Source organism: Entelurus aequoreus, linkage group LG09 (assembly GCF_033978785.1).
Source record: "Entelurus aequoreus isolate RoL-2023_Sb linkage group LG09, RoL_Eaeq_v1.1, whole genome shotgun sequence".
In the NCBI taxonomy this organism is placed as follows: Eukaryota; Metazoa; Chordata; class Actinopteri; order Syngnathiformes; family Syngnathidae; genus Entelurus; species Entelurus aequoreus.
The window spans coordinates 44332836-44357691 of NC_084739.1; the positions used below are offsets into that span (position 1 = coordinate 44332836).

Genomic DNA, 24856 nt, shown 5'->3' on the forward strand with positions numbered 1-24856 from the left:
ATCTACCGATCTCAGGGCAGGTTTTAAACTAAAACTAAAACTTTATTTTAAAGTAACATTTATTCAAACTTTTATAAATTTTAAATAATGTGATTTAGGGCGTTTGAATGGAAGCTGTTAGTGCCTCGGATGACATCAACTTTGCAAACACAAATAGCATTGATTGGCTTACTTTCCACAAAAGAAGTGTGCTGGTACTCACCACCATGAAGCACAAAAGCCTGACTCGTATTCAATCGCATGTAAGATGAGGGCAACACAGCAACCCAATCTCATCCGTCCTTGCCTCTCTAATCATAACCTTGAAGCCACGAGAAGAGAAATAGGATCTAAGATTGCGGTCAAAAAAAGGCTTTATAGGTCTAATACCCTTTGTAATCTGATCTGTATTCAAGCCTGTACTTTCTTAAAATGGTGAGAAAAGTGCAGCAGTGGCTTGTCAAGGAGGTGTGTGTCTGTCAATGGATGTCAAAGAGCTCACAGTGTGCACACATACACATCATACTAGAATATCACATGCTACATCCGCTTGTAAGAAGAGCCCAACTGACTCATTGCCGTGCAGAAAATTTAATGTTGACAGCTGAGAACCCTCAGAGAGAGCAATAATGTTATGACCGTGTTTTTTTCAACAAAACTTTCAGCTACCATATTATACTACCGTATTTTTCGGACTATAAGTCGCAGTTTTTTTCATAGATTGGCCGGTGGTGCGACTTATACTCAGGAGCGACTTATGTGTGAAATGATTAACACATTACCGTAAAATATCAAATAATATTATTTAGCTCATTCACGTAAGAGACTAGACGTATAAGATTTCATGGGATTTAGCGATTAGGAGTGACAGATTGTTTGGTAAACGTATAGCATGTTCTATATGTTATAGTTATTTGAATGACTCTTACCATAATATGTTACGTTAACATACCAGGCACGTTCTCAGTTGGTTATTTATGCGTCATATGACGTACACTTATTCAGCCTGTTGTTCACTATTCTTTATTTATTTTAAACTGCCTTTCAAATGTCTATTCTTGGTGTTGGGTTTTATCAAATAAATTTCCCCAAAAAATGCGACTTATACTCCAGTGTGACTTATATATGTTTTTTTCCTTCTTTATTATGCATTTTCGGCCGGTGCGACTTATACTCCGGAGCGACTTATACTCCGAAAAATATGGTCACTGCAAAACTATGACGTTTGTTTTCATTTAGAACAACAATTGATTACAAATACAAGGCCTTGTGGTGAATGGTTTGATTCCTATCCAAAGCCCCAATACCCAACCGTTGGATATGTCCTGTGCGAGTCCCAAGCCTGAGGGTTGCATCAGGAAGGGCATGGGGTAAAAAACTACTAAACTAAACCAAGTCAGACATGCGACTGGCTCCCTGTGGCGAAAGACACACCAAAAAGATAAAACGCTAGTGGAAAAAGTGTGGTATGCTTTCCGGCACAGTTCCGACATAGCTAGGGAACCTCAATTTACAGTACCTTCGCTATGGACTCTGGCTTTGAATAAAGGACTGTCAGTCAGTCTTACTCCACAGCAAATAGGGAGGAGTGTGTAGGGGAGCAGAGTAGCATTTTGTCTGGCCTCTTTCAAATCCATCATAGATCAACCATTGCCTGGAAAAGCCGAGACGCTGTTTTCGACAAAAATGTTTCCAAATAAGAGAAACAGGTGTAAAATATATACATTTAACTTTTTTGTTGGCTAAATGAAGATAAGAAAGTAACTTTATGTTTAATGGTTTCATGCAATCAAACTCCCAAAGAGGGTGTATCGTGCAGTTTAGACGTTTGGGCCAAAAATGTAAGTAATCAAATCAGACCAGCACTTCCTAAAATGTATTTCCAAAATGTTGCCATGCTGTAAGATTTTAAACAGACTAACAAGCAGGCACACGTGTTGAAATAATTTGTCTATGTTGTGGTTTTGGCGATGAGCTGAAGTTCAGTAAACGCTGCTAATGACTGTTTGCTTTTTTAGTGGAGAGTAGAATGTACAGGAACTAGTAGGACACATCTGAAACAACTACTTGTCAACAAATCAGTATTTCACAGTACAGGGAATTCATTGTCTGTGTTCATTGTACTTTGTGCACTAAGGCTGTTCTAGTGACCGTGTTGTACAAACCAACACAAGAGTTCATGATTAAGTTTCTTCAATCACTCAACTTTGAATGTGTAATCTATCCTTTATTTTACTTGCTGTCACACCTACAGTTTGCTTTGGCTTTTAAGTGAACCAAAAAGCAGCATGGCCAACCATGTGACATTGCTCTCTTCTCGTATTCTCTTGAAGCAGAGAGGTTGCAATATATAATAGAATAGTGAACAAAACCGCCCTACTGAACCCAACATGAAACGGTCCTTTGCTGATGACGTTAATAATTGTCTGGACAAAATATCAGGCTACAGTACACCGGCAAACAAGTGCACTTTCAGGGGACATCACGACAACTGATGTCACCATACAAAAACTACATCATAAAAGGGACCAAATAGTACAAGTTTAAAATGACACATAACACTAATGGCTAAAAATTAAATGAGTAGGATCCTGTGTACTTTTTAGTTTCAAACAGATTTACCCATGCAGATAACTAGATGCAGACATTTACTGTAGAACTCCCTGTGGTATTCAAATCGATCCAAACCCTTTAATTTCAGTATTTGGAATCATTCCTGTAGGGATGGAACTACCTGTAGGGGGTCACAAAATAGTTGCCTTTACCACCCTCCTCGCACGCCGCCTGATATTGTTGAAGTGGAAGGAGGCTGTCCCACCCTCAGTCTCCCACTGGATAAGGGACATGTTAGCAAACCTAAAGCTAGAGAAAATAAGATATACATTACGGGGCTCTGAAAATACGTTTTTTAAAGTGTGGAGACCTTTTTTGACTTTTTTTGACCAATCCTCTACACAAGTGCAAGAAGAGCCCTAGATATGTACCTTAATATGACTGCCGACGTTTCAGGCCTTGTCATGCTGCTTCTACAGTGTGTTTCAGTTTTCAATTACTTTGTCTCAAGTGCCTTGTATTGAACTTTATTTATTTATTTATTTTTATTTTTTTACTCTGGATACTTTTGTACTCTTACTTTTGTTTATTGTTTTTGTTTTGAGTGACAGCAGGGGTAGGGGATGAAGAGGGTTTGAATTTGTTGTTAATGTGAATGTGAAATCAATAAAAAGAACTATGAAAGAACTCCCTGTGGTATTGTTATTTATATAGTTATCGTACAGGGCATGTCTATGTCCATCTTCAATTAGTTTTAAAACAACAATTTGGTGTGTAAGTTTGCATTTATTTAAGATTTTGTAAAATTTACACATGGTCAAAATTATGCATACAGGTTCAAATATATACACTACAATACATACACCCACACTAAGAAAATGTCCTTGGCAAGCTCAATAAAAGCCTTTATGGATCCATCAATAAGCTTCTCGTTGGGTATTAATATTTACATTTTTAATTGTATGTTCCTAAAATCTGGAATAGTCTTGCAGAAGATGTGAGACAGGTCTCAACATTAACAATGTTCAAATCCAGGCTAAATACACACTTTAATTGTGCATGTGAAAACTGAACTGACAATGTTTTATCCTCACTGTTCGATTTTATTTTATGATTTTGATTTGTATTATGACTATTTTTATGATTCTTTTTTAAATCACTTGTGATTTAGGGCTATATAAATAAACATTGATTGATTGATTGATTGAAATATTTTTGCCTTGTAATTTACTGTAAAGCACTTCGGAATTGCCTTGTGTACGAATTGTGCTCTATGTTATTCGGTAACAGTAGAATAGAAAGTCAGACACAAACACAAATGGACGGAATAGACATTGAAAGAGTAACAGAAATCAAATTTTTGGGTGTTATAATAGACCATCAAATGAACTGGAAATCTCATGTAAAAATATACAGTATAAGGTGGCAAGAAATATTTCTATAATGAATAAAGCAAAACAAGTTCTAGAACAAAAATCCCTTCACATTCTCCACTGCTCGCTAGTGTTACCATATCTGAGTTATTGTGCAGATATATGGGAAAATTATTACAAAAGTACACTTCATTTACTAACCATGTTACAAAAAAGATCAGTTATAATAATACGTAATGTTGGCTATAGAGAAAATACAAACCCTTTATCTATTAAATCAAAAACATTGAAATTGAACAATATAGTGTATTTGCAAACAGCTAAAATTATATACAAAACAAACTATAATCTGCTACCCAAGATGTACGGGGATTCTTCTCAAAAGAGGAGAAATAAAACATCAGAAAAAAATGTAATTTAAAACCTTTAGTATATCAGTATGTGGAGTTAGACTAAGGAATGGATTAAGCAAAGAACAGTTTAAGAGGTTGTTCAAACATAAAGTGTTTTCAAGGTATAAGGAAGAGGAACAATGATAATTATTGAAAATAAAATATGATTCATCTCTTGATGTGAATCGTAACTGACTTAACTGTTTATGAAGAGAACTGTTGTATTTGGGGAAAAAAATTATATAACTGTGCTACAAATTGAAAACAGAAAGTGAACAAATACGTATGTGTAAGAAACTGCAATGAAGTGGGAAAGGGGTAGGATTATATAAGCTCTGCTTCTTCCTACTCCTTTTCGAGCATGTTGTAATGTAAAGAGAAATGGAAAACGTGATTTATCATGTTGAAACTGCTATCATGTTCGAAATAAACTTCAACCAACCAACCTAAATAAACGTGCCTTGCCCTTGCCTATGCAACAGAGCAGACTTTTAAGCAAAATCCACAACTGTTCAATAATGTTGAGGTCAGGGTTTGGGAAGGCCATTACAGAAGCTGGCCTGTTTATCCATTTCAAAACTAGTTTTGATGTGATCTTGGGAGTATTTTCCTTAAATTTAAACTGTCCAGCTGTGGATTAGTGATATATTAGTATAATTTGGATTAGACATACATATGTTTGGAGGTGTTAAGTTGAGGGATCAAGTCTTAGAACAGTGTAGCAACTGTTAAGCATTGTGGTGGTAGCACAATGTTCTGGGTAGCACCCTGGCACTGCACTAAGCGGATGGTGGAATACCTGGCTGAAGAGAAGACACCATTGGGCTGAAGACGTAGCTGGTTTTGGAATGGCAGAAAATAAACTATGTTTCTTAAAAGTACTTACTTAAAAGTCACTGGATGATTAGAGGGCAATGAATAGCTAAACATGCTACATGACACAGCGCAGGAAGATGCGATAAGCCAGGCTAACCCCTTAGCTACAGCTCTTCTATGTAAACAAGTGTTGTTGGATCGATACAAATATCAATAGTAATGATATCAGTAGTATCAGTTAATGGTCAATACTAAAGTGATTAGATAATATGTTTTATTATATTAAAATACTGTAGTTTTGTTGTTTTTGTTATTGTTTACAAACTTAGTAAGTAAGAGACAATAGTCGTTGCTTTTGTTGAATTATGTTCTACTATTGACTATATTGTAAATGAAAGGAAATCTATTTTGATGACATCACTACCTCTACACACGGGCACGGCCATATTGAAGAGGCATGGCCCCGTACGTCACATCCTGTTAACATCCTGTACACACTGGTGCAGCCATTTTGAAGAGCTTCGAGGCTAGCGGCACTTCTGACGAGTTTATTTCCACAATTGCGCAGGTCAGAGCTGTGTCAGCCAGTCTTAAAGATCCCTTTGTGTGATCAGAAACACTATAAATGTGTCTAAACTCTCAACGTTTTGCCTTATAGCTTCAGGTTGCTAGACAACCACTGAGCTAGCATTTTAGATACGTAGTTAGACTCCGGCTTTCGGCATTGGGATTTTATCAGCGAAGAGGGATTTGTTCCGCAGCAAGTCTACAATTGTGATTAGACTGAAAAAGATGCCACAGCGGACCTTTATTTTAGTGAAGGAGAAGGCACTACCTGGACACAAGCTGATGAAGGATAACCTCACACTGCTAGTTTACGTGAAGCCACTGCTCGTTTATCACTCCGAAACTCCCACAGTGTTAAACAATGCCACAAATACTCCCAGACACAAGGTAAAATTGATTTTCCTTTTTTTGGTTTTGGAGTGCACGAACAAGGTTTGTGTGTGCGTGTGCTGGCTCAGGGTTGACATTTAAGCTTGCGGTAATGTTGTGTTGTTTGAATAAAAAAAGAGTTTGATGAGCTTTTACCCCCTTGTTATGTTACTTTGATGGATAGATACTAAAATAGGGACTTTTGTCGAAGCCAGAATCAATTATTCATGTTTACGTTGATTCCTATATGACAATCTGCTTCACTATACGAACTTTTCGTTTGGCGCACCATGTAGAAAATCCAATATGAATTCCACCAAATTCTTGTTTTTAAAAAACGTTAAAGATGTAATTTGTATAATCAATCCACCCTGAAAAAAAATAATAGTTAAAATAAAACATTAAAATATGACAATATGACTACCACAACAAAGAGCTTAGACAATACTAAGTGAATGTTTAGTATGATTACTACAAGTGGCGAACGTGTGATCTCTGACCTGTGAGCAGCCCTCTGAGCGAGAGTAAGAAAATGCAGCAGAACCTTATCTTGAGACAAATGCTGCACAGCATCCATCCAGTGGAGCTCACCGCCGCAGTGCAACACACTCAACACCTGAAGGACCTGAGGAAAAGAAGGTGAAGATAAGATGAGGGCAGAAGAAAACATAGGAGATAGAGTATTGACTCTTTCACAGTTGTCCCAGACAAACACACACAGGGCTACGGATGAATGAAGTGGCTCTGGGCAATCCATCATATCTTCTATGCGGGGCCGGCTCTACGTAGGGGCAAGAGCCCCCTCAAATAAATGTCTCGCACTCTCAAATCAAAATGTTTGAATTTGAGAAAGTACATTTAAATATACCCACAAAATGTATAAATGACAAATTGACAAAATTATCTGCAGTAGCAGAGAAATCTGCAGAAAAAGGGACACGCTACAACACTATATCAATCTTCCCTCTTTTCTGTTCATCACCTGTGTCAGGCGCCGCAAATCCGCGCGCACACAGAGCCCTCCCTTGAGCCCTCAGTAAACCAGTGTTGATGAATTAAAAATAGGACAAAAGCTTGTCAGAAACAAAAATACAATCATATTTAATTTTGCCTTGTAAATGTGTGGAGCTGCTTTTACAATATATCCAATCACAGTTTTTTTTAATAGCATACAATATGACAGAAATGAGTGATGAAAAAAAAAAAAAACGCACTATTTTGCGTTTTAATTAGTGACTGTGCAGACTGACAGTTCCACACTGCAAAATCAGTGCTCGTGCTGCACACACAGACAAAGGACAAATGAGAATCCTCCGTCATACGTGTGTCAACATTTTTGGATGGTCAGAAATAAACATTTTAGACATATCATCTATTCAGCAACATAATGTTATAGCTACTAGAGGACTTAAGGAGCTGAAAAAAAAATTATTCAAGTGATGCGTTTTGATGTCCTTTGGTGTATTTTTTTAATGACTTTCATATTTTTTCCAAATACAATATATGTCATTGAATTATTTCTTGTATGAAAAAAAATTCTTGAAGCATGCATTTTTGCTTATTGAGCGGAGAAAGTGCAGCTTCTCTCCCATGCACCTTCAGCGATAAAAAAAAAAGTGGTGTCAATGTAGATGCAAGGCTTGACTGCTTCTAAAATGCTCATAAAAAGTGGTAGATGTCTCCTGCATGTGTGAAAACACAGCAAACGCCACAGGTGCATGATAACATGAATGTAAATGTAATGTGTCTCTGTAGTGATTCCTCGTATAGTACACGCAAAATCCTCATTTGAATAGGGCGGTTTGTACCACTTTACAATTGTACACACAGTCTTAGTAAATCACACATAACATGCCCACTAATAGTACACGCTATTTAATAGATTGCTTACGCTGTTTTGTGTGTGGTATTTGGATCTTACTAACTCAGGCCCATACTTGTAGCTAACAACCAAATTCAACGAAGGAGGCAATGCTGCTACTGAATTAGCACATAAAAAAGTGCTGGAGCAGCATGTTACACATGATGACCCCTTCAAATTTCTGACTGCCCCCTCATAAATGCCTGCCCAAAACCGGCCCTGCTTCTATGTCTTCTCTCTCAGCATGGCTTGTAGTTTCCTCAAGTGTATTTTTACCACAACCACAATCCACACCTAAACGATGAGCCCACTCTCATGTACTCTTTTTAACACATGAACAGAGAAATATTCTACATTTGGTTTATAAGGTTTATGAACCTTAACATTCTTTCCATTCTACCTCAAGTATTTTCTACTTCTTAAAGCTTTCTAGTGATTTTCCACACACTGTTTTCTGTATCTACATGAAGACAGACGTTGTTTTTCACTGCCTGAGACGCCCATTACAAAACAAATCCTGCAGGGAACATAGGTTGACGTTTCTCCAGCAAATCTTACTGATTATTTACTCTATGAAGAATGTGTTATTAGAGTTTTTAAAGAAATATTAGGCTACTTTGTAGGAACTGTGTGGGTGTAAAGTGGGCCCGTGAGAGGGAATGCAATGTGTTTAAAACTTTGTGTGTAAATGTGTGTGCGTGCGTATGTGTGTGTGTGTGTCCTTGTATATTTGTGCGTACTGTGTGTGAAAAAACACAGACAGAAGACTTTTGACAGGAACAAGAAAGTTTGATAATATTACACCTATACTGGCTCACCTGCACTGGCTTCCTGTGCACTTAAGATGCAACTTTAAGGTTTTACTAATTACGTATAAAATACTAAACGGTCTAGCTCCATCCTATCTTGCTGATTGTATTGTACTATATGTCCCTGCAAGAAATCTGCATTCTAAGAACTCCGGCTTATTAGTGATTCCCAGAGCCCAAAAAAAGTCTGCGGGCTATAGAGCGTTTTCTATTCGGGCTTCAGTACTCCCGAATACCCTCCCGGTAACAGTTAGAGATGCTACCTCAGTAGAAGCGTTTAAGTCCCATCTTAAAACTAATTTGTATACGCTAGCCTTTAAATAGACCCCCCTTTTAGACCAGTTGATCTGCCGTCTCTTTGCTGCTCTGCCCCCTCTCCTGCGTGGAGAGGTTATTAGGTGACCACAGATGAACCACTAGCTGTTCAAAGTCGGGACCCGGGGTGGACCACTCATCTGTGCATCAGTTGGGGACGTCTCTGCGCTGCTGACCTGTCTCCACTCAAGATGATCCCCTGCTGGCCCCACTATGGACTGGACTCTCACACTATTAACTAGATCCACTCGACGTCCATTGCACCGGTCGCCCGGGGCGGGGACATCTGCAGTCCCCTCCAAGGTTTCTCATTGTATCCAATTGGGTTGAGTTTTTTCTTGCCCTGATGTGGGATCTGAGCAGAGGAGGTCGTTGTGGCTTGTGCAGCCCCCTTTGAGACACTTGTGATTAAGGGCTATATAAATAAACTTTGATTGATTGATTGAAGCAAAGCTGATCTCCTGGCATCTTCATTGTCTCATTTATTGGGCGATTATTCCAAATTAAACATATGACTATATACAGTAAGTCAAAAGTGGCAAGAGAAGGTATACTTCCACCAAGTCTTGCAGCAGCAAATATTGCTAATAGTTTTTCTCAATTTATATTACATTTTAGAAAGCAATTCTACATCGCAAGCAATAGCGTCAATCAATCAATCAAAGATAATGTATGTAGCTCTTAACACTGATGCCGGTAGTTAGTCTAACATGACGTCTTTTTTCATTAACGACAAATCTAACACATTACTATTTCCAAACCAGTAGTCAGATTAAAGTTTATTGAATCCAAGTCACTGTGCGTTACTATTTTTTTGTGTGTGTAATTTTCCCTCGTAAAAAGATATGTTATTTCTTCTTGCGGTCTTGGAAAGCGACGTCACGTAAGCGACAAGTCACGTTTTCAGCATGAGGATAACACGTGTGCGACACCAAAGTAAACACAACAATGGAGGGCAGAGAGAGAAGCGTGTTTTCAAGTTGGAAATACAATCATTAGTTCGAGTTTCTGTCCGTTAAAGACAGCAATATAAAGGTTCGCTGTACACTCTGTCCTAGAGACAAAGTATTATCCACCTTTAAAAACACAACTTTAAATTTGAAAAAACATTTGGAGTCACGGCACGGCGCAATCAAACTAACAGTGAAAGTCCCACTAGGTAGTGCGAAGGAGAGAGCTGTGACTGATACAGCAGGCCCCCCACCACCCAAACAACAGAAGCTGGACTTTCGTGCAAAACCGTTAAGTGGGGGGGGGGGGGGAGTTAAAGAAGTTGTTCGGGCAGTATGTTGTCGAGGAAATGCTACCCTTAAGCACAGTTGACTCGCCCTCATTTCGTGCCATAATAAACAAGATTCCCGCTACGATCAACGCGGATTTGCCTCACAGAACATCCTTTTTGTCTTACCTGGAGATGGAGTATGCACAGATGGAGAGAAACCTAAAATCCGCACTGAATGAGGTAGAATTTGTGTCAACTACGTCAGATATTTGGACTGTGCACAATCGCAGCTACATGGGAGTAACGCTCCACTGGATCAGTAGATCCACATTAGAGCGCAACAAGGCTGCATCGGTTTCCAAAAATTAAGAACATTTTCATAAAGTATAACTCTCCAACCCCATCAAGTACTCCTGTGGAACGGCTTTTCAGTCTGGGAGGTTTGGTCCTCACGCCGAGAAGGAATATACTTTCTGACAAGAGGTTTGAGATGCTTTTGTTAATGAGGTACAACCACTGGTTTACTCGCACCAAGCCACTGTTAGACTCATAACTTGATTATAACAATAGAACAATTAGAGCTAACATGTGGTGTTATACACTGTTTTGTTTTGTAAAACCACGCTGTTCTGATGTTGTGAACAACAGGTTCAATGTTCATAAGAAAAGTTAAAAATCATTTATTAGTTACATTTGTATTTGTAGGTTTTGCCATTGCAGTATTAACGGTCAGGTAAAAAAGACAGTCTTTATTTTATAAACAACTAAGAATTGATGTCAACTGCAGTAAAGGAAAACTGTCGTTCATTTTTTTTTATAGATAAAACAAGTATTTATGTGCAGTAAAGAAAGACTGTCAATTTTTTTTTTATATGTAAAACAAGTATTTATCTTAAGTGCAGTAAAGAAAGACTGTCATTATTTATTTTTAATATAAAACAAATGTTTGTCTTATGTGCAGTTGTTGGTGTTAAATAAAGTGATTATTGGCAAAACAGCTTGTCATTTTTATGTTGAGGCGGCGGGGGTAATGTCGGGAGCTGCATTGCTGAATGTAACTATTAAAGTAACTTGTGATCTAACTTAGTTACTGTTAAAATCAACTAATCAGTAAAGTAACTAAGTTACTTTCTAAAGAAGTAATCAGTAGTCATTAATCAGATTAGTTTTTTAAGGTAAGTGTGGCAACACTGGCCCTTAATCACAGGTGCCTCGAAGGGCTGCATCTTTGTGTTTCCTATCCATCCACCATGTTTGAAGGTTGCAGAAGGATACATAGAATGCATACTCTTCCAGAAGTTGTTTTACATTCAGTTAAGGCAAGCGCAAGAATAGCTTTCATGAATGTGGCCAGCTCAATTTCCGCCCTCGTAACTGGCTGTGACGTCATTCCCAGCTTCGACGTCCGACTTCCAAGGTAAATGCAACGCACCAATAAACACGGCACGTTTAGCTAGTGTGAGAACATGACGTCCCATCTTTTGGCACGAATGAAAAATTTCAGCCAGGGCTGAGCACAATTGCATGTAACATAATTCAAAAGACAAACACAGCGCACTCGCTCACCAGTGACTACAATTGTCTGCGTAATAAGGATGTGCAATTTAATTGTTGCGATTGCATCTCTCACAAGTAATTAATGTCAGTCGGCACCTTTTACTGGAGAAATAATTAGAATAACTCAAAATAAAACTAGAAATAATCCCCAATGTCAGGGAAATTGCAGTAGAACACCAGAATATAACTGCCGGGACATAAGTAAACAGGCTGTGGCTTGATTACTAAATGTGAGCGCAGGCCAGTGAAGGCCAGGAGGCAGAGGGGGAATCACACTAAAATGTGAGTACATGGATGTGTTTATTAGCAAGTTTCCACTCAACCAGAAGCTTTTTGTAGCTATCAATAGATTTCTGGCATAATTCTGGCTGGACATCTAAACATTAGTCTTAGCAGAATTGGTAGAGTTCATTGGTTGGTTTCCTCACAAAGACCGAGCGTTGAAGCATAACTCCCAAATGTTGTATAAGGTTGAGGTAGGGCTTCACTGTGGAATGTGACACTGGAGTTCTTAGCAGTTTTCTAGTTCATGGTAGGCTTAAGCCTTGATAATTCCCGGTTTGTTCATGAACATCAAAACTAATTTTCTTTCATCTGAGAATAACAGTATGGGTCTTCTTCCAGACCTTGGCATAGTCGTGAAAGATCTAAATAATGTTTGAAATTGTTGGAAACGATGATCCTGGAATTTGCAGTTTAGAAAGTAATTTACCAATTTCTGTAAATCTACAACTCTCCTTCTGAGCTCTTATTTTATTTTGTTAGGAACACTATGCGCTATGTCAATCATGATGATTAATGAGATGTTAACAGAGTTTGGCATTGTCAAAAAATTGATAATTGAATCTTCAGTATCTTTAGACCTTACACTCTCACAAAGGATAACATTCTCCATATCAAACTTTTTACTCTTCTGTTTGGTTCAAAAACGGACAAACAAACAGAAGTCACTTAGCAAGTTTACGAACACATTGAAATACGACCTCTTGTCTTGGGACAGGAAAGAGACTATTTTTTCCCCTCCAAAAGCTGTTAGTGTGGACGCCTCGCAAACCTCTGCAGAGTGTGCGTAAGTTAGAGACAATTCACGAGTCAACACACTGCCAGTGCGCTGGATGATTTCCTATGTGGCTGATTAATGTCTTACGCAAGCATCTGTAGGGTGGGTTTGGAAATTAAATCAATTTATATTAAAAGTAATTGTGGTTCAGTGTGAAACTGTTACGAACAGGAAATCAAAATGTTCAGTCCATTGTATAATGAATAGTGCTGCAAGGATTACAATAGATATCCATAATCAGCAATGAGTAGTGGATAATGTGCGTCCACACACACAAATCTACAAAAGTGACTGGCTCCAAAACAAATGTAATGCCAGGATGTTTTGTTTTTGTGTGTGTGGTGACTGTGGTCTCACCTTGGCCAGACACTGGGGGTGTGTTTCATGAAAAGCTAGGCATGTCAGGTTCGGCAGGGTGGTCTCATTTAGCCATGCAGGTGTCTTCTCCGGTTCTTCTTCCTTTTTCAGTCCCTTCAGGACACTGTCCAGAGCCAACTCCCTCACTTCATACAATGGGCATTTAAGCAAGCACTCCAGGAGCTTATTTGTAAGCTGATGCCTTCCCCACAGCTCAGGGATCTCCACACTGGCACTGAGGGCTACCCTGGCAAGGCTAAGCATGTACTGGGTGTTGCCGGGTTCCAGATTGGCTGTGGCTGTGGGGTTGTTGGTGACTAGGCTTGAGGTAAGTAGTACAGACAGAGTCTCTTGGCGGAGCTTGTTGGCCTCAGAATCTGATAAACACAAAAATAACATTTTCAGTCCATACTGACAACTTAGAACATGAAGCTATTAGTTTATTATCTTCACCAAACATAAATGATTAAGACAACATTTTATTTTTAAATTTTGATTGTTGTTTGGTTATTTGTTTCTTTTGTTAGCAGGATTAGGCAAAAAACTATCACCACGGAAGTGAAAATTAGCATTTTAAAAAGCTTGAAGAGAGGAGCAGTGCCCACCAATATTGGCCACACTTTTGGTTTCAACCGCTCGACTGTCATAACCACTATTAAGGATAAAGACGGTATTTTCAGCATGTTAAAGGATCTGCTCGCATGAAAGCGACAGTAATAACTAAGCAGCGTAGTGACAGCGCACCTCAGTGAGACTTACGTTGATTCAGGAGAAGGCTAAATAAATGTTTTGTTCTTTTTCTTATTCTACCTTCTCCTCTATGCAAGAAGGTTAGGTCTGAACACTTGTTCTTAAAGTTTTTGTTTGGGTTGTAAGTTTGAGTGCAGGGGAATGACAAAATTACTTTAATGATGATTTCCAAAAGACTTTGTAAAGTGAACCAAAAGCCAATAAATGTGGATTTTATAGTTTAGCTTAGCTTCAGTATTATCGGCTGTTTCCTGCCTCTTTTTTTTACTTGTAGACCACTATCTTTATTGTTAGTTGTGTCCTGATACAACTTTTTTCCTTTTGATATAATATCAATATTGCCGCCTTGAGGATTGACTGATACCGATATTGATATAATATCAGTATGAATCGTACAAAATTTTATTTTGTAAAGTGAAATGCTAGACAATGCTTCATCAAGAGAAATTACTCAAACAAAGAACAATAGTCGGTCGGAAAAACACTAAACTATTCATTAACCATCTGGAATGGATTGGAGTCTCATGCTGTCTTTAATTAGGTTGATAATTAGTGGCAACAATAATTCATAAAGTTAAGCTTACGAATGCAGCAAGTTCAATGATGCAGACACATTTGTTTATGGATACTTTCTAATATGCTTCTGCCTTGGAGACGTTGTATCTTTGTATAAAATGCAACTATAATTATTTTATATTTGTTCATATTAACAAACGCTGCATTTTAGATGTTTGTTTTTGCCTGTATCGGACCGATATGTATGAAAACCTTTTTGTTTTTGTACAGCGACTCTTTTCCATTCGGCACCAACGTCAGCGAGTACTTTGTTAAGTAGGAAAAAGAAAAGGTCTCCATTTGGACACTTTCTGTGACAATAACATGACCATGCATTAGTCGTTCCACAATTATCATTATCATTATTGTTCAGCATTTTGTTAAATGACCACTTTGCAGCGGGGTCAAAACTGAAAGGATGATAAAAACATGGCTGGCATATGTTACAAAGTGTGGGTTAAGACAACTGATTAAACAAATAAATAGGCCTTTTTCCAACAAAGTAACTTTTACAGAAACTTTCCCATTTACAAGTTCCCCCTGTGTTTCTACCAAAAACTACCAGGGTAGATGTAGTTTTTCAGGAACTTTTCAGAGTTCCTGCCAGCTAGGTGTGACTTTTGGAAGGTTCCTAGAACCTAATCGGGGGCGGGTTGTAATGTCGAACGCTGATTGGTTGAACACAGTTGGGGGCGTTTCTAAAACATATTTTTCAAACACACAAGCGCCATGACAGAATGCTAGACGGCTTTTTTATTTCTTATCTCTTGTGTATTTCTATTACAAAATACTTGACAATGGAGAGAAAGAATAACAAAATGAACTTTCGACTTCCAGGAATTTTTGTGGGGCATCTGCGTGAGGAAGAACACTGATCAGTGGAACTATCTTGCAGTGTTTTTACTCAGCCTTAGTCTGTAAACTATATGCAGTTTATTGTTGTTTATTAGTTTTTACCAATTTCATTTCGATACGCGAAGCTATGAGAGGTGGACGGACTGTTTTAAACATATTTACGGCGAAGTATGAAGCCAGACTCGAAACAATGACCTCAGCTGCTTACTACTCAGACTTTGTTGGATAAATGTGAAATAAAGGAGGCAGTAATATTAACTATTTACTTTATTACATGTTGTAAAAGTAGTCAGTAAAACTCCATTTGTGTAGTTAATAGCATCAACCTGAGTGAACAGAATGCTAATGCTAACAAGCGAACACTAAAGCCGATGTGTTTGTGTTGTTGGCGTGAGATAAACACTGACATTTATTATTTATATATTGTTATTTACAGCTGAATCACCTGACCCTCATGAATTCATCATTTACTGAGAGGACGACTTTCTGACTGTTGGACATTGCGAACAAAATAATTTTTATTAACAACTCAGTACACTTGATTTTTTAAGTCATATCGTTGTGTATATTATCGCTTCGTATTTCATTTACTTACGTTTTAGTAAAATAACTCTGACCTATAATTATGTGTTTGTTTACACGATATCAGTGTAGATTTATATTATACCACTCCTCCATATGTCATCAGCCTGATTTGTATAAACTACCCTGAACTGTGAAATGCGGTGGAAACACAAACCATACACTTCTACAGGAACCCATAGTTCCAATTCCTGAACTTTTGGTGGAAAAGGGCCTAATGTTTATATTTTTACAATTGGTAGGTAAACTTTGCTGTTTGGCCTGAAAATCCTGACCTATGGCTGTCTCACGCAAATTCACATGCCCATTGTGCGTGTGTATACCCAAAAGAGGCGTTGGTAAGCGAAAGGATTTACAAACGGATGCTATGGTTGCTTTTGAACAGGTGAGAGAAATCATAGGCTTCTTCAAACACTGCTTTTGTAACATATTGTTATCCTTTTGTTGTGTGCGTGTTTTAGTGGTGAGTACGGTAGATGGTCCAATCAGGAAGAAAACCATTATGCTTGCACCTTGTTCAAACGCGATCACGCTTTATGCAGCTGCCTATCCGCTGCACATTTATGTGCTCATACTTTACCTGCAGTCATAGTTTTCTATTTGAAGATAGGTACAATAAGTTACATTTTGTCATTACCACTAGTGTACTGTATATATTTTGCAACTCAAACAGAATAGAGTTTATGAAAATGTTCTCCTGAGCAAATGTCCTCTGAAACTAGTCCACCAACTTTAAAGACTAAATAAACACACACATCACTTTGTGAAGCCAACAAATGCAGACAACAAGCCAGACTAAAGAAGACCGTGTTCTCTTTGTTTGTTTTGTCTTCATAGGAAATGTTGTGTCAGTGTCTGTAAATGGACATGGCTTTGCTAACCCAGCCACCTGTGAATGTACACCCTTGGGGATTGGTGGTTACACAAACATACCATAGAGTGTACAATCCCAAGTACTTTTTCTGAAATGCAAGTAAAAGTTTGAGGCATGGCAGCAATAGAGTAACTTGATGCTGTTCAAAAGCTTCACTCCTCCCAACAGTAATGTGCTAATACTCCACGGAGATCTTGCTTTGACAGTCAAGTCTAGGCACCATTATTTTATTAGCTTTGCACATATTAGTTATTTGAGTATTTGTTTATGTTGTATTACATTTTTAATTGTTATTGTTTACATTGTACAAAGAGTGCACAGTCTTCGAAGTCAAATTCCTTGTCTATTAAACATACAGTACCTGGTCAATAAAGCTGATTCTGACTCGGATGTACAGTATGTAGACACAAGGAACTATATGTAACTCTATCTGGCCCTGCAGCAAGTCCAAATGTGGCCTGACAAAAGAGCGGGAAATACAGCATTCCTGCAGAGTTTACTGTGGAGACAGGCCAAGTTACAATGGAACCTGATCCTCTAAGGGGGGTACAGGGCAAAATAGGCATAACCTAATGGTTATAATGGTGGCCATGAGCACAGTAATGACACAATTGATGAAGGTAGGAGAGAGAGGAGGATGACTGAGGAAGGCCATTGGAAATATTGATAAAAAAGACTTGTCAGCGTATAGGCACATTTCACGCATTTATGTTTTAATGCAATTCTACAGTCATGACTCAAATATTAAAAGGATACACCAGGACTATGTAATTGCAGTATATTACAATGAAGACTATACAAAAAAAACAGTAATACTTATTCTGGATGCTGGTTTTAAAAAATGCATTATTTCAAGAGGCAGGGTGAAATTCCAGTTTAGAGTGGTGTATTATTTTAAAATAAATTCAAATTTGTTCATTCAATTCCGGTTATAAAATCACTTGATATGTACATTGTGTGATCATTCCACCATGGAAAACAAATGGTTCAAATAAGTCATCAAAAAGGGGACTTATGATGATATCCTCTTTTCGGACTTACACATGTTATTATAATATAGCATACTCCTGTAAAATATTGTCAAAGCGTGAAATCATACATTTAGGGGTGAGTTTCCATGCAGTTTTGGATGCCTCTGAATGCTGTGTTTTGCAGTCTTTTTTTTTTTTTTTAAACAGGGGATACTGTGTGTCGTAACAAATTGGACGACGTACTCATGTGGACATTGTAGTTTCTGCTGTCAGCCAGCCTCCTTCCACTGTTCTGAGCTGAGACTGCTGCTTTCCTATGAGAATGTGTACGTTTAAATATTAAAAATGTATTAATTCCTAATTCATCATCTATTATGGTGATGCATTTATTTTTTGCTGAATGTTGATTGACTCACAGTAAAGGAACAGAAAAGTCCCAACTTCCTAATGCGATTCCAGTCAGCATTGGTGTGAAATTACTAATAATACTGACACAGTGTGTACATTCTAGGGTAATGGAGAAAAAGGGGTCATTGATCTAATCACGTCATCTTTGCATGCAAGTCGATACTTGTGCCAGATGTAATGACATTCCTTCATGGGATTCCTGAGATATCATGTTCACAGGAATGGGCGGGACAGACGGACAACATAAGAACATGAGACCCTTATTGCACCCGGCGCACATGCATGGTGTTTATACTAAATTAACACATTGATGTGGATGATAAAACCATCTGCACTGCAGAATGACTTAAAATCCCTGAAATGTTTAAGTAGTGTTCCTATAGGTTGTATTCCGTCATGTGACTTTTTCTGACCTGTTTTCTGACTGGTGGTCACCTAAACCAATTTGGCTACCATGCAGCAAACATGCAGTAAACAGTGTGCGAACTATCTGAGTACGCAATGGGCCTAGATTTTACCGCTAGAAGCAGATTCAAGCAAAAAAAAAAAAAAATCTAACTATGCAAAAGAATTCATCACTTATACGTCATCAAAAAAAGATTTGTTGAGCGATCTCAAGGATTATTCTATGGCCGCTTTCCCAAACATGTCAAACTATCTGGTGCTCTAAACGTCTTTCTACACGACAAAACATATGAAAGCTTAGAAAAGCACATAGGCCTACAACTTGTTTGTGGGTGGCTGGGTCAAGGAAATTTTTTGCTTGGTTAAGGTTGCATTTTATGATTTAAGTTTGCGTCTTGCAAGGACGCGTCCTTGTAAACAAACTCCAAGTATCACTTGATAGCCTTGATGTTTTTCATACAAGATACTCGGAAACACCACTGAAAACCTAGCTGGTTGTGAAAGAAGTGATCACATGTCACTGTAAGTTTTGGCCAAGTGCATTGTTGTTTTTATTGCACTTGTCATGAGTATGTGTGGCTTTCCCCGTCATTATTAAAACATAACTATAGATCTCAACATTGTGTTTGTGCTGGAAGCTTCATTTATGATTGCTGCCTTTGGTAAAAAACGTAACTCTTTTAGGTTTTGCTCACATTTACTTTCACTTTTGACACTTTTAGCAAAAATTTGTTTTAAGAACTACGAAACAAGATTCAATACAAACAATATCAAAATAATACTTAAATGGTAAATACTAAATGTTAAAAGTACAGTATATCAAACAAACCTTTAACGAAGTGATTACTGCAAACTTGTGCGTTTCTCGTTGTCGTTTCAGAAAATTTTGCACTCTTTCGCCCTTCTTCATTACTTCCCAAAGAACTCTGAGAAAACTTTTATTCTTTTAGCGATTTGAATGGTTCCAATGGCCTAAAACAACACAAGCAAAGGGCATTTTTCTTCAAGAAAAAAAAAATGCCGCCAAGTCAACATTGACAACAGATGCTCACTTGACCATCACTTCGAGTCTAGCATATTTTATGAGCCGGATGTGACATCAGGTGAATACAACCTATTGTACAATGAAACCTTTATTTACAAACTTAATTGGTTCCTGAACATAGTTCGTAAATCGAAAAAGTGTGTGGTGTGTGAGTGTGTGTGTGTGTGTGTGTGTGTTACGGACAGCAAAGCCCTGTCTGTCTGAGAGAAAGACAAGCATTATCGACCTACAGTTAACAACTAAGTTACTTCACTTTACTTTTTTCTGTGTTTATCGAGCTGTGTTGAAGCAGCAAAAAAGGACATTATGTTAAATGAAGAGTTTCTGTCTCTGATTGTTGATATAATAATGTAACTGCATCATAAAGCTTACATGAACTCCATGGTATTCAGGGATGAATAGTCTCTCCTATTGCTATTGTACTATTTTTCAGCTATAGTTACATTAATCATTAGTAATTTAGCAGCTTAGGTTTGAATTGCAGGGTCCCTGCTATCACATGTTGATAAAAATATAACATTTACATAATAAAAATCAACTACAGGCTTCCCAAATGCTGTAATAAATTAAGCATGATGAGTTGAGCATATGTCAGCATGTGGCCCCACTTTTAACTCTTTTTTTCAAACGCTTACTTACAGTAAGTCATTAATTTTACTTTGTAAGTCATTATTTTAGTATCTCAGGTAACTAGGACTGTTTTGTTTTTACTTTACGGAAAAAATATCAAGATATATATCGTATATCACCATTCAGCAAATGGAGCGGAAAACAACCAAAAGTTGTAGGCTAACGTCACCACAGTCTATTGCCCCCCAGGCTGTGGTGGCAGCGACGGGGTGGAGACGTGATGGTGACAGGCCGAGTTACACCGATCCTTACACCCACCCACCCCCTTCCCCGGTCTCCTCCCCCTGGAGAGTCACCACCTTAACTAACACATTTTCTGGGGGAAACACTGAGTGAGTATCCAATCACAGGATGCGTAATTGTCACTTTCAACATGAGGCCAGCTATAAGGCCTTACTGACAACAACTCGTGATCTGATTGGCTATCGCAATTATCTATCAACTGTATGTGCCGGTTCACTTACAGTGCACAAACGCCCGCATTGTTTATTCTAAATGCCCCGGGCAGATTTCGTACAGCATCGCAACACAAGCCAGCTGAATTCTGATTGTATAAAAACTCTAAAAACAACATCACTGGAAGAAGCATAATATGACATGAAGAAAATATGAATATTTTAGATATTTAGAGAAAGTAAATAAAAAATTACTTTTATCTTTAATTATGATCATGATTTCTGGTTATGTTAGGCCAGCAATAAAGGCCTTGCTGGTCCTGACGGCACAACACTCGTGTTGTGGGTGTATGGATTGTTCTTGCAAGATTTACCTTGTTCGTTTAGTCACTGTTTCAAGTAGCTGTGTCGACAATGTTTTAGTTCAGCATGGTGCGGTTGAGTGTGTCAGGCATAAATGAGCGCTACCGGACACAATATTTTACCAAACAAAAGTTCCTTCTCCTCACAATGAAAAACATTTGTAAATCGTAAAGTTTGACTGTAAAGTATTTCACTATTACTAATTTTTGACAGAACTACTTTGAATGCTGTATGTTATACCGTGCATTAGCATGAGTATTATCATTGGTGTGGATGTATGTGATGCATACAAACATTATGGATTGACGAAAAGTCGTTAAAAGCATAAAGGAAATGTGTAGGAGTGTGTGAACCTTTCCATGTGTGTAAGTGTGTATCAGTAAACTTTGTGGCTCTCTGCAGTTTAGTCCGCAGCCCTGTAAAATCTGGCAGTAAAGGCTCTGCAGTGTCAAGCTACAACCTTGGCTAGACTTGTGCACGTGCGCTTACACGCCAACACACAGCTGGAGTTCACATCAACTTCCACCATCATTAGCCAAACTGTGAAAAACAAACTCCAGACATTACGTGTGTGTGTGTGTGTGTGCATGTAGTGCCTTTCAAGGGAAACAAACAGCAAGCTAAATAGTCAGGTCTATAGACACATGTTGCTAAATTAGCCCTTTATCAACCACTATTAACAAATAAATATATACATATCATAGTGGAACCAATAAATCCCCCATGAAGTCCTTAACATTTTAATTTACCAACATTTTGGGGGAAAAAAGCACAACCTACACAAAATACCAGAGGAGAAAACGCTGTCATGTATGACGTCATATGAGACCTGAGCATTTTGTGCGAAGCTTGAGCTCTGTACGCATCTTTGGATTAACTCCACCAGTATGAGCTATTTTATATATTTATCTGTATTCGTTGACACAATTTTAAACAAATAGTTAATCAACGTTTCTTTGGTCAAATTAGAAAAATGGAAATGACACCAAGAAATTTCCAATCATAACTAAGGATGCACTGTACTTTTTCCCAAGCCGATAGATACAGTACATTCCTGGTTCTCAAGACCAGTACTGGTAACTGATTATAACTATTATTTCTACAATTTCTATTTAGCTGTAGTTTGTGCACACCTTCCTTAATAGCTGGCTTTGAGCATCTTCTTAAGCAATGGAGGCACCTTCGAAAACCTTATAATAACCTGATAGTTCTCTGTCCGATATTTATCATGCACCCCTTAGTCATAACCAATTTCACAGGTTGGATAAGTTTGTTTAACCGGAGAGTGATGTTTTCTTCAAATACAGTACATATACATTAAGATTATAAAACATGCACTGTGTAATTTGTCTTGAGTAGAGGCCTGTGTTACACAGATGGCGCTGTTAACATTTGATTGGCTGGTGCAGATTTATGGCAATAAAAGTACATTCGAATTCAGCAAGTGAAAGTAGCCAAGTGTGGGAAAAACAAGGTTTAGCAAGCTGCCAGCAGTAAATATCAATCACATGTGCTAAGATTGGTAGAGGTCTAATTACGGGAACGTACATAATTTATGGGTGTTTTGCTACTGTCAAACCAAAATGATGAACATAAGGATGACTTTAGATTACTGCAAATCGAGATCACCAATTCCATACACACATTAAAAGTTAGATGCAGCTGTATTTACTCCAGCTTGCCATAGCGGCCTTTAAAAGCGACCTATTATGCAAATCAAACTTTTCTTACCTATCGGTACCCATTTTCTTGAGATCTCCCTGGAGGCACCCATCTAGGCCTGGACCGATAACAAATTTTGCTCCATGTCGATGATATATTGACCTACAAATTATTGCTGATAAATATTATTGCCAATATTTTTTTTGAGACCAAATTAACCACTGATGTATTGATAATACATAATAATAATGGAAGTATATCCCCTTTCAAATGCAGTTAACTTGTATTTCTTATATATTTCACTATGATTGAAATGTAAACTTTTAAATACGAAGTTAAATAAAACAAACAAATAATACAAAATAAAAGTATGCTCTGTCTGTAAGAAAAATGTTGCACTTGAAAAAAATCACAACCAAAAGCAATAAAATAGATTATGTCTTTGTGAAGGAGGGTGTGGGGGACTGTCAAATATACACAACCAAAACAATAAACAAAATGACTAAATAAAGTTATTGTGACCAAAATGAACACGGTCATCATTACTATCGTGGTATTGTTGAATGTGTTCAAAAAGTACTTATACACACAATAAAATATTTTAACCAAGTTGTATTTTCTTTAACAACTAAAATAAATAGAGAAACAATATACAAACCCCGTTTCCATATGAGTTGGGAAATTGTGTTATATGTAAATATAAACGGAGTACAATGATTTGCAAATCCTTTTCAACCCATATTCAATTGAATGCACTACAAAGACAAGATATTTGATGTTCAAACTATTTTTGCAAATCATAATTAACTTAGAATTTCATGGCTGCAACACGTGCCAAAGTAGTTGGGAAAGGGCATGTTCACCACTGTGTTACATGGCCTTTCCTTTTAACAACACTCAGTAAACGTTTGGGAACTGAGGAGACACATTTTTTAAGCTTCTCAGATGGAATTCTTTCCCATTCTTGCTTGATGTACAGCTTAAGTTGTTCAACAGTCCGGGGGTCTCTGTTGTGGTATTTTAGGCTTCATAATGCGCCAGACATTTTCAATGGGAGACAGGTCTGGACTACAGGCAGGCCAGTCTAGTACCCGCACTCTTTTACTATGAAGCCACGTTGATGTAACACGTGGCTTGGCATTGTCTTGCTGAAATAAGCAGGGGCGTCCATGGTAACGTTGCTTGGATGGCAACATATGTTGCTCCAAAACCTGTATGTACCTTTCAGCATTAATGGCGCCTTCACAGATGTGTAAGTTACCCATGTCTTGGGCACTAATACACCCCCATACCATCACAGATGCTGGCTTTTCAACTTTGCGCCTATAACAATCCGGATGGTTCTTTTCCTCTTTGGTCCGGAGGACACGACGTCCACAGTTTCCAAAAACAATTTGAAATGTGGACTCGTCAGACCACAGAACACTTTTCCACTTTGTATCAGTCCATCTTAGATGAGCTCAGGCCCAGCGAAGCCAACGGCGTTTCTGGGTGTTGTTGATAAACGGTTTTCGCCTTGCATACGAGAGTTTTAACTTGCACTTACAGATGTAGCGACCAACTGTAGTTACTGACAGTGGGTTTCTGAAGTGTTCCTGAGCGCATGTGGTGACATCCTTTACACACTGATGTCGCTTGTTGATGCAGTACAGCCTGAGGGATCGAAGGTCACGGGCGTAGCTGCTTACGTGCAGTGATTTCTCCAGATTCTCTGAACCCTTTGATGATATTACGGACCGTAGATGGTGAAATCCCTAAATTCCTTGCAATAGCTGGTTGAGAAAGGTTTTTCTTAAACTGTTCAACAATTTGCTCACGCATTTGTTGACAAAGTGGTGACCCTCGCCCCATCCTTGTTTGTGAATGACTGAGCATTTCATGGAATCTACTTTTATACCCAATCATGGCACCCACCTGTTCCCAATTTGCCTGTTCCAAATAAGTGTTTGATGAGCATTCCTCAACTTTATCAGTATTTATTGCCACCTTTCCCAACTTCTTTGTCACGTGTTGCTGGCATCAAATTCTAAAGTTAATGATTATTTGCAAAAAAAAAAAGTTTATCAGTTTGAACATTAAATATATTGTCTTTGTAGCATATTCAACTGAATATGGGTCGAAAATGATTTGC

At 38.0% G+C, this 24856-nt stretch overlaps 1 protein-coding gene across 2 annotated transcripts in view; it reads right to left on the bottom strand.

Annotated features, from left to right (window-relative positions):
• Positions 1 to 24856, bottom strand: part of thada (THADA armadillo repeat containing) — a 251978-nt gene that overhangs the window by 46621 nt on the left and 180501 nt on the right. For both annotated transcript variants that reach the window (XM_062058803.1, XM_062058804.1), the window contains exons 32-33: positions 13231 to 13607; positions 6550 to 6674 (exon numbers count right to left, since the gene is read on the bottom strand). In XM_062058803.1, the coding sequence (XP_061914787.1) occupies positions 6550 to 6674; positions 13231 to 13607 (502 nt within the window). The remainder of the gene's footprint in view (positions 1 to 6549; positions 6675 to 13230; positions 13608 to 24856) is intronic.